Consider the following 12,188-nt stretch of genomic DNA (forward strand, 5'->3'; position numbering starts at 1 on the left):
GAGAAAAGGAGAAAAGGAAGGATGATGCCTCAGGTAGCTTTAGAATGAAAATCAAGAAAGACTGAGGGGGTTCCCATCCAAGGACCTGTACTGTTTTCCTTTAAAATAAAAGTTAAAATTTTACGCTAACACTGAAAGGAACAAGATAAAAGACAGAAACAATGTGGAGAGAGAAATTTAGAGCCTCTGAGGGGTAAGGAAAAGAATTTGGAACCAAAATGAAGATTAGCCAAGATTAGATCAAAATAAATCAACCAAGATTCTAGATCACTGAAAACACCTACATTTGTACCATTAAGTCAAAAATATTACAGAGATTCCAGACACACAAAAATAGAGTGGATAGAGAATATTAGAGAATGTTGCAATAAGACCTTTAGATTATTTTGTTAGCCATGCCCATGGTGTCAATGAGAGTTGAACATTGATACAAAGAACAGCACACATCCACGCATTAATAGGTAAGCCTTTTCTATTAGGCTATTCTCACCAATCAGTCCAGGAGCAGTAAACTCCTACTATTGTTTGCTTACATGAGGACTAATAAATATCAAATGTCTCAAAGTATCCAACATATTTAATTAGCAATTTAATAAGTGTTTCACTGTTATTCCAATCAGAGTTCTAGAAATATTATTTCATATTTACATCATTTCTCAGAGAAGTCATTTGTGTGTACATAAATTTGAATAATTGGCTTCATGAATTCTAAGTGTAAATTTCCATAAAATACCCATGGTAAAGGAATTCATTTATAAAGGGACCTTCAGCTCTCTTTACAGAGCAATGATATGTCTATTTCAGGTAGTAGCATGAGAAAAATATGGGAGACTTTTGCAAATATACTTTTTTTTACTGTATTACAGAAATTATTTGCCTTATTTCAGTAAGTCAAATTCCTTAATCTGTGAAAATTTGGTAGGCTAAGAATGCAGACAATTCGCCTTCCTCACACCTTACTCTTCTACTTTGGAGTTCAGTTAAATACCTATGTTTTGATAAATCAACTCTGAAATTAGGTTCCCTTTGGATTTAACTTCTTTAAGAAATAGAATTTTGTGTATTATTTTTCCACTGGTCAGGCTTGACTGGTTAAAAATTGGGAAACAAAAAGCACCAACAAAACACTAAAGTAGTTAACCCTGAATATAAAGTTACCAAAGCAATCGTAAACAAAACCGTATTGTATCATAAAAGATATAGCGGCCATAAATAAATGAATGAATAAAATTAGGAGATACTGAGATCTAACTTTTCACTATACAAATGAGAAAACTGAGACTCAGATTAAGTGACTTATTGATAGTTATACAACCAATTAGCAAAAGTGCTAAAGGAGACACAGTGGTGTTCTTTCTGCTATCTTATTATACAACGCCTTTGTCATCATGATTTAGTAGACATTTTAAAAGTAAATTTTAAATTTAAAAGTAAACTTTAAACAATACATGTTTTACCTCTAAACATCTAAACACAGTCCCAGTGAACCACTAACCCATCAAAAGATTAATTTAGGATTTGTCTATATCATCAACTATCCATTTAATTTCCTTTGAAATAGCAAGCATAAATGGAGCTCTTATGCAAACAATTTTGAAGTAGGGTAGTATATAAAAGTATATATAACCATTTCATCTCAAGTACTTACAATTTAGTTAAAGAGTTAAAACTACACAATAGAGTTCCACTAGAAAATAAAAGACATCATTGTATAAAGAACTAATTCTAACCAAGTGTCAAAACATCCAGTATGCACAGAAAGGATTCTGAGATATCAAGAACAGAGAATTTAATTTCAGTTTTAATCATAGGCCCATGAGATCTTGGGCGCAAAACAAATTTTTAAATACTCGTAACTTCCCATTGATGTTATTTGGATCGTGTCCCTATCCAAGCTATGTTCAGTCACTCCAGCAACAAAGAAGCTCCTAAAGAAACCCATTTTCTCTTTGAACAGTTCTATATCTTCCTTTAATTGAATTTATCTTCCTCTGTTTCTCTCTTTGGTCTTAATTCTGTAACTCGGAGTCAGACAATGAAAGTCTAGTTCATTTTATACGACAACATCTCAAATAGAAGGTAATTACTCTTCTATTCTTCAGAGAAAATAATGCACAATACAATTAATCAAACAACACAACAGACTTTCACATTCGTGCAAATACCGATCGTGATTCTCCAAACAAACTCACATGTAATTCTAACTCTCGTAAATTATGGCAACCAGAATTCAACACAATGCTTCAGGTAATATACTCACCATGAGATTAATACTTTTCTCTTTCTAAACATTGTCTTTCTATCAATATCCAAGACATCAAAGCATTAAGTCACAACACTATTAATTCAGATTAATCATATTCTCAGCTAAAACTTTTTTTTTTTTTTTTTTTTTTTTTTCGAGACGGAGTCTTGCTCTGTCGCCCAAGCTGGAGTGCAGTGGCCGGATCTCAGCTCACTGCAAGCTCCGCCTCCCGGGTTCACGCCATTCTCCTGCCTCAGCCTCCCGAGTAGCTGGGACTACAGGCGCCCGCCACCTCGCCAGGCTAGTTTTTTGTATTTTTTAGTAGAGACGGGGTTTCACCGTATTAGCCAGGATGGTCTCGATCTCCTGCCCTCGTGATCCGCCCGTCTCGGCCTCCCAAAGTGCTGGGATTACAGGCTTGAGCCACCGCGCCCGGCCCCTAAAACTTATTTTTAACGTTTTATAAAGCAAAGTAACATCTAAGATGAGCTCTGAGGGACTAGTAAATCCTAGATATATTAAGCAAGAATTTGTCATTCCAAACATAAACATGTCCAAGCATACCTAATAGCAAGAGAAGATTAGGAACAAGGACAGATAAGTCTTCCCAAAATAAGAGAGTAGACTTGGGTATGGCTGACAACTGTAACCCCAAGACTTTGGGAGGCCAAGGCGGGAGGATCACTTGACACCAGGAGTTTGAGGTTGCAATGAGCTATGATTACACCACTGAACTCCATCCTGGCAACAGAGTAAGACCCTGTCTCTAAAAACATACATGCATATATAAATACTTACACACAAAATATAAGAGAGTTGTTTCACATACATTTAGAAATATAAGTTAGGGAGGCCCTTGAAAATCAAGGTAAGAAGTACGTACTGGAGTTCAAGAACCATCCAGTAATAAGATATTGTAAGTTCTTAAACATAATAACAAGATGAAAATACAGGCTGGGCACAGTGGCTCATGCCTGTAATCCCAGTACTTTGAGAGGCCGAGGTGGGTGGATCACAAGGTCAGGAGATCAAGACCATCCTGACTAACACAGTGAAATTCCATCTCTATTAAAAATACAAAAAATTAGCCAGGTGTGGTGGCACACGCCTGTAGTCCCAGCTACTCGGGAGGCTGAGGCAGGAGAATCACTTGAACCAGGGAGACGGAGGTTGCAGTGAGCCGAGATCATGCCATTGATTACTCCAAGCCGAGATTACTCCAATCTGGGTAACAGAGCAAGACTCCATCTCAAAAAAAAAAAAAAAAGATGAAAATACAGACGGCATGTTAAGATAGAAAAGCTACGGTGAATAACTAGGAAGATATAGTAACATATATGTTAAAAATAAAGTTGGCTGGGCATGGTGGCTCATGCCTGGAATCTCTGTACTTCAGGAGGCCAAGGCAGGAGCATTGCTGGAGCCCATGAGTTGGAGGCTGCAATGAGCTATGATTACAACACCGCACTCCAGCCTGGGTGACAGAATTAGATCCTGTCTCCAAAGAGGAAAATAAAATAATGGTAAGAGCAGATGCAGTGAAAAAATAATTGAACATGGCAGATACAGGCGATCATTTTAAGAGAATGTTAGATTCCATTTAAGTTTCATGCCTGGGTAACTAGAATAATAAGGATGCTGATTCCCTTTTGGAAAAAGAAGACCAATTCAATTGATTGCAAAATAACAGCACGCCATTAGAATTGTTCAATAGGTAATAAGAAAATACATAACTAAACATCAGTGAAAAATTCAATCTAGCTATATAACAGTAATAACAGGCAATTTTCAATAGTATCCATTTTATAGATTATGCATATCCTTTTCCAATCAGCCTTTCATCTTTTGGCCAATGTCTTTGTCTTGAATATTTCCACTAGGAAGTAAGAAACTGGAATTATACTAAAATCTATTTTGTCTATTAACAAATAGAAGATAAAGGAGATAAAAGAGTCAGAATAGGAAGATGGCTAATATAACACCCAGTCAGCATATGGTGGCATTGAATTATCAATGAATAATCAACAGTAATCTACCCTTCTTAGTACATGCAGACTGAAGTACAAAAATGCTATCATTCAATGGTGCAATCTCTCTCTGAAGGAGACAAAAAAATCTCATAACAGCATCAAACCATTTACATATGCACACATAATTTTTAGTTTATGAAACAACTAACAGAAAGAAATCACACTTTCTCAATATACACACAGAACGAGAATAAAAACTAAAAGGTATTTATGCAATTATTTTAAAGCTAGAGTGCCAACAGCTTGAAGGAAAGATAATTTAGAAGGTAAGATAATACATGCTAACACTACTATAAATAATAGTAGCCCTCAACACTTAAGGGCTTATTATTAAGCTTTCCAGACCTAAGATATAAGTATGGACCAAAATGGGAGAAAAGAGGTGATATTTCAAATGCAACTTTCAAACATATTAGTTTCACTTATTGTAAGCTATCAAATGTTTGAAATTCAAACAGTCTTCAACAAAAGATAGAAGTTTCCCTAACAGTGGTGGCAAAAACAAATGTAGTATGTGACAAGGAGTTGTATAGCTTGGCCAAGTTAATTGTTAAAAAGTGCTTATTATGTCTGCTATGAGCAAAAATAGAAATGGCAAACAATATTCAGTTTCATTTTTAGTTGAGGGAGTTCTGGTTTTTAATTACTGTTATTCAATCAAAAAATCTGAAAGTTTATTTTAGTATGTTCTAGTTCCATATATGATGTATCTACAAATATAAAACCATAAAACTCGGCCTTATAAACTATGGCAGGCATTTATTAGATCATTATATTCGTTATCCTGTGATCATAATTTCTTGAAAATTATAGTAGCTTGATATATTTCTTCTTACTATTACAGCTAAGGTCAGAAAAGAGAAAAGTTTTTCTGGGTTTGAAAGAAATGTTTTAAAAATTATTATTCATGAAATGTCAAAACTTAATAATAAGGTTTTTAAATCCTTATTATTAACACACACCAACATATATTTATCTTATGTACTAGAGCTTTCTAAGTGAATTCCCCTAAAATAAAGATATACGTATATAGATAGATCAAGATAAAATTTTTAAAACATAATTCTCTATGGGTCACTTTGCCATTAGATAATGATAAAGCTGTATTCAAATATGATATATTAGAATCACTGAATCTTAAAAATTGCACAAATTGAAATCAGATTATTTCAGTCTCTGGTCTCACCGCCTGTCTAATGCTCAAACTTTCTCTAAAACATGCCCACCAAGTAATTATCCCACGTGCCTGCGTACCTCCACTTATCATGAACTTCACTACATCCCTTCCCAATCAATTACATCTAGGCAGAACTCTTAGAAAGTTCTTAAGTTGGAGTCAAAAATATCCCCCCCTGTAGCTTCTATTCATTAGTACTGGTTTTAATTATTGGTGCCAAGCAACAAAGTCTACTTTCTCATCACCATCACAGTTTTCTAAAACTTTGGAGACAATTTTCAAGTATCTCAGTTCCTTCAGCTCTTCCTAATATGACATGATTTTAATTACTTCTATTATTATTATTTCTCTCTCCTGAAAATATTTCTGCACTAGCACAGAGCAGAAATCTCTGTAAACCTTGCTTTAAATACTTCCATTAAGTAACATACTTAACATAAATTAGTAAAATAGTTTTACTACTAAAATAGTTTTTATTGTACTAATTTTATATTAAGAATATGTTAATTTTAAGAATGTCTTTCTTAAAATACTAAATTGTATGTGTGTGTGTGTGTGTGTGTGTGTATGAAACACTATTCATTTGCCTGATAATTCTTACGTAATATTTTTCCCAAATGTGCTCTGCCAAGCTATGTTTTTCCTCATCCTATACTTACCCAAGTGGCTTCTAGACCAAAGTGCAATTTATTCTTCGACAGTGTTAGACTAATCTCATTTAGCCCTTCAAGATCATATTGGATCCTAATTCTGTCTCACATATTCACTACATGTCTGAAAATCACATAACCTCAGTTTGGATTTTTTTCTCTGTATAGTTTTATTTCAGCCATTGACAAATAATTGATTATGATGAGGCCAAAACTGAACCAGGTAACATAATCCAGGATGAAGATACTCCACTAATTACCTAGCTGCTAACTCACCTAGTTATCCTTATATTGAGATCATATTTCTAAATTTTCCATAGGGATTGTATCAGTCAATTTCAGGTAACTTAACAAAATTCAGATATAATGACTTAATAAGAGATAGTCAAAGATCTTTAGGTTTTTATTCACTTCATTAAATAAATTTGTATTATACGTGTATTTTGCACCAGGAGCTATGTCACTCTCTGGTGATGAAGTTAATCAAGACACTGCTCTCAAGGAGCTTACAATCTAGTGGGGAAAGCCAACAACTACAATAGTTATCATACTGTATCATAAACATGAATGGCAACTGGGGAACTGTGGGGGCACAGAATGTGATTATCTAAATCTCATTGTCAGGATTAGGAAAGGTTTCCCAAAGAAGACAATAGGGTTGAGTCTGAGTTAAGTTTGAGGTCATTATGGAACAATCAGATTAAAATGTTGGATGTATGAGTGTGGTGCTCTTCAGAGAGGTAAGGGCTGTATGTACAGACATAGAAATCAACAGTAAGTGGCAGTTATAGCCATGATTTTGGATGAGACCCACTGACACAGGTTAACTAAAAAGAAGAAAAGCATTGGCATTTCAGGGAAAGGGAAGAACACTTGCAGAGACGGGAAAGAGCACGGGTGTATGAGAGTTGATGTGTGTGAGGCTTAGGCAGGGGCAGGGGTCGGGATGGGGAAGATACTGCTGGAGGTATCAGAGGCCAGTTCATCAGAAACCTTGTGCATGGAGCCAAAAAATTTCCACCTTATCTATAACACTGTGGTGTCCCTTAAAGTGCTCTCAATATTGACACGACCTAACTAGACTCAGGACACTATTGGGAAAATACACAGTAAGGTCAGTGTGGTACATAAATTGATGGAGGAAGGTAAGAAGCAGGAAGGCTGAAAAGGGGCCAATGAAGAGGGTGGGAAAGAGTAGCTAAAGCAATGTCCCACATGGGAATGAAAATGTAAGATGTATTCCAGCGATAGTAATTGATGAATTCTGGTGACTACTGAATTTGAGAAGCTAAGGTAGAAAGGGATGGTCTAAGGTGATCCCTAGGATTGTAGTATGAATGAAAAGGTGGAAATGGTGTCATCTGGTGAGAAGAGGAGTTCACCACTCTATACAGTGATTATTCGTTGTATTATTCACATGATTCTGAGTTCAGGTTTTATCATTCCAAGCTAAATTTGAGTTTCATAATGGGATGGTCAAGTTGAAATGGTGGATGTATGAGTGTGGCACTCTTTAGAGAGATCTGAGCTGTACATAAAGACTCAGGAGGATGGTAACTACAACCATGGATTTCTACAAAATCACTCAGCTAGAATGAAAAGTCAGAGGAAAGATCAAAAGATTAAAGGTAATGTCAAATATAAGCTGTAAAATAAGAAGGTAACTGTCCAAGGACTTATCTAAAATATTTTTATTAATTTAAAGTTTATTTCTTATTTGTTAATACATATTAAATTTCTAAAGTTTTTGGAGGCAAATTTATCAGATACTTTGTCAATCTGGTACTAGTGCTTCACTTACATATCAAAAAAACAACAGGTTAGAGAAAAGAAACAGCAAAGAGTCCAAGAAAAGTTTATGATCTGACTCAAGCTCAGCATCAATATTAAATCCTAGAATACCAAGGAACTCAAGTCCTTATTTCTCCTACATTTTAAAACATGTTTCCTCTTTTTACACTTTTTACTGTAGTAACAGTAAAACTGGAAGATTTCACTCTAGATTGCTGCACATGAACTGCTTATGTCTGTGCACCCACATTGCTTCATCCACTCTACTCAAAAAAAAAAAAAAACAAAAGTGTAAACAAATGAAAACATCACTGGGCAAGAATTTCACCATCCTGAGGAGTATTAGGGTAGTCTTTACTTGATTTCTGGGTTTTGTAATTTTAAATATTTCTCTTAGTCAAGATGTTTAATAGATAAGCAACTTACACAGGCTAAACAAACTGGATCATTCTCTAAGACACACACAATTTGCATATTATTTCATGGCTCATTATTATAGCTCAAATTCTTAATCAAGACTTCTGAAAGAAATTTGATATGATAGATCCAATCACAGTCAGGGACAACCCTAGTCTTCTGAAGTTCTTAATTCAGTGATAATCAAATCAGAATTCTTAACAAAATGCACAAATGAAAAATACACAACTGTAGCTTTCCAAGGTACATCCACCTTTTAACAAGCCAGACTTCTGGCAGCATCACATGACAACTGTTAATAAAGCTTGATCTAGTCTCATAATTATTAAAAATAAAACCTATAATGTAAAAATTCAAAGACAAAATTTCTCAATTTTATCTCAACATATCTAAATTACTCAACATATCTAAAATGCTGAGATATGGGCTTAACGGGAATATGTTGGGTCTTCCACTTGAAGACGTCATATTCATAAGAAGAGAACTCTTACTGTTGTACTCTTTACTAAATTTCACTTTGAAAATCTGTCTTAAATAACTATACACACCATAAGCACATACAGTCTACACATAAAGCTATTTAATAATGTAGTTGTGAAAAGAGAATGTCCTCTAAAATACTCTCATAATATATATGGTAGTTATAAGATTTGCTGTTGCCATCTTCAGAATAATTTGATTATGACATTTGATGTAGGACGGGGGGTGGGTGTACTGGGAGAACAAGAGCCTTATCAGCTTCCTCATACAGAGGAACCCAAGATGGCTTGATTCCATACATAGAATTACGGTGACTATACGACACAGACAACAGTTTGTGTTAATGTGCCAACATTCATCAAAGAAAAAGTAATAGAAAGAATATCTAAAACATGAAGAAGTGTCCTTTCGCTTGGGAAGACTAAGGCTTGACAATGTCTGGTTCCCTAAAATACTAATCTCCAGCTTGTGGCACAAAAACCGTAACAGTGAAGAGTTGAGATGATTGTAGATTGTGGTTATTCCTGAATCTGCCTCCATTGTTCCCAGTTGATACCCAGCTAGGCAGATGGCCAAGGAGGGAAACACAAACATAATTCAAGGCCATTGTGTCAGATATACCCAGAAATTTGGCCCTGACATCAGATTGTGCTGCAGCACTAGAATAAGCAGGACTATTAAGGGTGAACATCAGGAACTATCCCTTCAAATGGAGCTTAATTTAATGCTAGACATTATGTGAATCATGATACTGTCTCCAGAATTTTACTCTCACAAATTCATACAAACACCTATTACAAAATACCAATTCTACTGTCCTTTCTTTACAAAATATACTTCCTAAAATGTACCTTATCTCTTATGGAACATCTGTAAAACCAAAATAATCTCTTTTTACATAATAATGATGCTGGAATAAAATGTGATCTATGATCAACATTGCGTGTGATAAATATTATTTGAAGGTGACCTGTAATAGAAAGTTAACTTTTGTTCCAAATCACTGCATATATTGCATTATTACCTAAAAGCACATTATATTTTGAGAAAGTTGTTTACTTATACACTGTACAATTGCTCTATTTTACTTTCATTGACCAGTCATGTTAATCTTTCCTATTAAAAAAAATACTTCGCCAGGTGTGCTGACCCATGCCTGTAATCCCAGCAATTTAGGAGGCCAAGGCGTGCAGATCACCTGGGGCCAGGAGTTCGAGACCAGCTGGGTCAACATGGCAAAACCCCATCTCTACTAAAAAATACAAAAATTTGCTGGGCATGGTGGTAGGAGTCTGTAATCCCAGCTACTTGGGAGGCTGCGGCAGGAGAATTGCTTGAACCTAGGAGGTGGAGGTTGCAGTGAGCAGATATTGTGCCACTGCACTCCAGCCTGGGTGACAGAACAAGACTTCATCTAAAAAGAAAAAAAAAGACTCCACACCACAAAACTGTCTTTTGTAGTGGATGTGTTGGATTTAGAATTTGTGTTTTCAAGCAATTTCAAATTTAATGACCTGCTTTCTACAAAATATCCTAATTTCCTAATATAACTTATTTACAATTACTAAAATAGAAAATTGATCTATCATATGAATTTCCTTTTGCCTTGCATACATATAAACTGACCTTAAGTTCACAGTTACCTATCTGACTTTTAAATAAAATATTGTTAAATATTTTAGGGCTTTTTTTTAATAAAAAGTTTTTGAACTGGTATTTGCCCAAAACACAGTATATCAGTATCCAATTAAAGCTGCACAGCACATTTAGCATAAGAAAAAAAGTGACTTTTTCTACTTTTGCAAACAATATATAAAATTTATATGAACCCATGGCATGATAAAAAAAAAAAAAGAAGAAAGAAAACTATAAAACCACCTTGAACACTGGGAATTAATTATCACATTCTAAACCTCTCTTCACCCTATCATTTTCTGTCTCTGCAACAGATGGATATCTATTGTGATACGAAAAGTTTTGTTGATGTGTGTCTTCATAAATCACCTTACTTTTACAAAACACGCAATAACATTTCTCCATATAAGAATATAAGACATGAAGAACATACGATGGGCATAGATACTGCTTCTTTTTCCCCTTCCCTTTCTTTGAAGACTTTTCCTTAGAATAGGCTTCTTCCACCCACAAGGAAATTAAAATTAAAAAGGCAGTTGTCAATAAAAACTTCATCTTGAAAACTTAAATTTCAGAAGATCGATCTACAAGAGAGAACAAGAAAATGTTTACACTTATGAAGCAAACGATAACTGTATGACTTTTTTTAAGAAATATAATCATTACTACCCAAAGGGCAAGTACATTTGTACATCAAATCCTCATTGCTCAGTCCTGCGTGGTAATATTTCACAACATATTTAGTATTTTTCATGTAGTATTGTAAAGTCTCTTTTATATAGCAATAAAAGTCAATTTAAATAATGGCACATAGAAAACAAGACCGCCAATGAGTATTATAGGTTACTGTATAAAATTTCTGATTCTACAGCTACACAAAATTATAAATTGATATTGAATTGCACAGTATATCAAAAATACGTTTAGAAAGATACCTGGAAGTATGCTTTAATATAGCGTTAAAATTACTATCTTGGGCTAGTACTCTGGAAGTATCTTTTTCTTTTTAAATTTTTATTTTGTTTGAAGTTCTTACGTATAGTTTTTCAAAAACAATGTATTTTAAAGAAAAAGACAATTCTAAGTATTAAAAACCTGACAAATAAAAGAAAAAATTAATATCAAAGAGTTTCACATTCAAAATTCATTGCTTTATTAAACACATTAAATTGGCAAGCTATCTTTTTGACCCAAAAAGGTGCCTCTTAAGTTAGCTTTAAAGCTTTCCTACTTATTTGCTACTAACATTTACCATCAGAAAGATTACTTCAGAAATTCTAGGTAACATTATATGAAATAAAACAAGTGTTGTTACATTTTTTCAAATTATCGTCCTAGCTATATTTTGATAATATTTTTCATGCTCAAATCAGAATTATATCCTTGCCAGAGTCTGATGAATAAAAAATAATTAAGCCTCTACTGACACTAGAGAAGTTCAACTTCTTCTGCATCCTTCATTTCCAAACTATAAATTGTTTCTCTTCCATTGTTTTCTGCAGAGTAAAAGACCTGTCATATTCTTCAACGCTAACTTAATTCCCATCTCACCCTCATAAATTTGCTTCTCCTTATGGCGTGTTTTTCATCTTTCTTTCCCTCAGGATTCTTCCCCCCATATTTATCTTTAACACACACTGGAGGCAAGCCAGAGGGGCTTCTCCCTGGGTACTTTAAATTGAAGACAACATGGGGGCTCATCAGACCAACAGCAACAACACAAGGTTCTCCTCTGGCAACTTTACAGAATTGGACGCTCCCTT

The 12,188-nt window shown here is 34.6% G+C and overlaps 1 protein-coding gene across 2 annotated transcripts in view; it reads right to left on the reverse strand.

Moving 5' to 3' along the window:
* GLRB (glycine receptor, beta) overlaps positions 1 to 11,010 on the reverse strand; it is an 89,813-nt gene extending 78,803 nt beyond the window's left edge. For both annotated transcript variants that reach the window (XM_011959723.1, XM_011959722.1), the window contains exon 1: positions 10,859 to 11,010. In XM_011959723.1, coding sequence (XP_011815113.1) covers positions 10,859 to 10,980 — 122 coding nt within the window. In that variant the 5' untranslated portion in view covers positions 10,981 to 11,010. The remainder of the gene's footprint in view (positions 1 to 10,858) is intronic.
* Between the last annotated feature and the right edge of the window lie 1,178 nt (positions 11,011 to 12,188).

This window comes from Colobus angolensis, unplaced genomic scaffold, assembly GCF_000951035.1.
Source record: "Colobus angolensis palliatus isolate OR3802 unplaced genomic scaffold, Cang.pa_1.0 Scaffold5, whole genome shotgun sequence".
NCBI lineage: Eukaryota > Metazoa > Chordata > Mammalia > Primates > Cercopithecidae > Colobus > Colobus angolensis.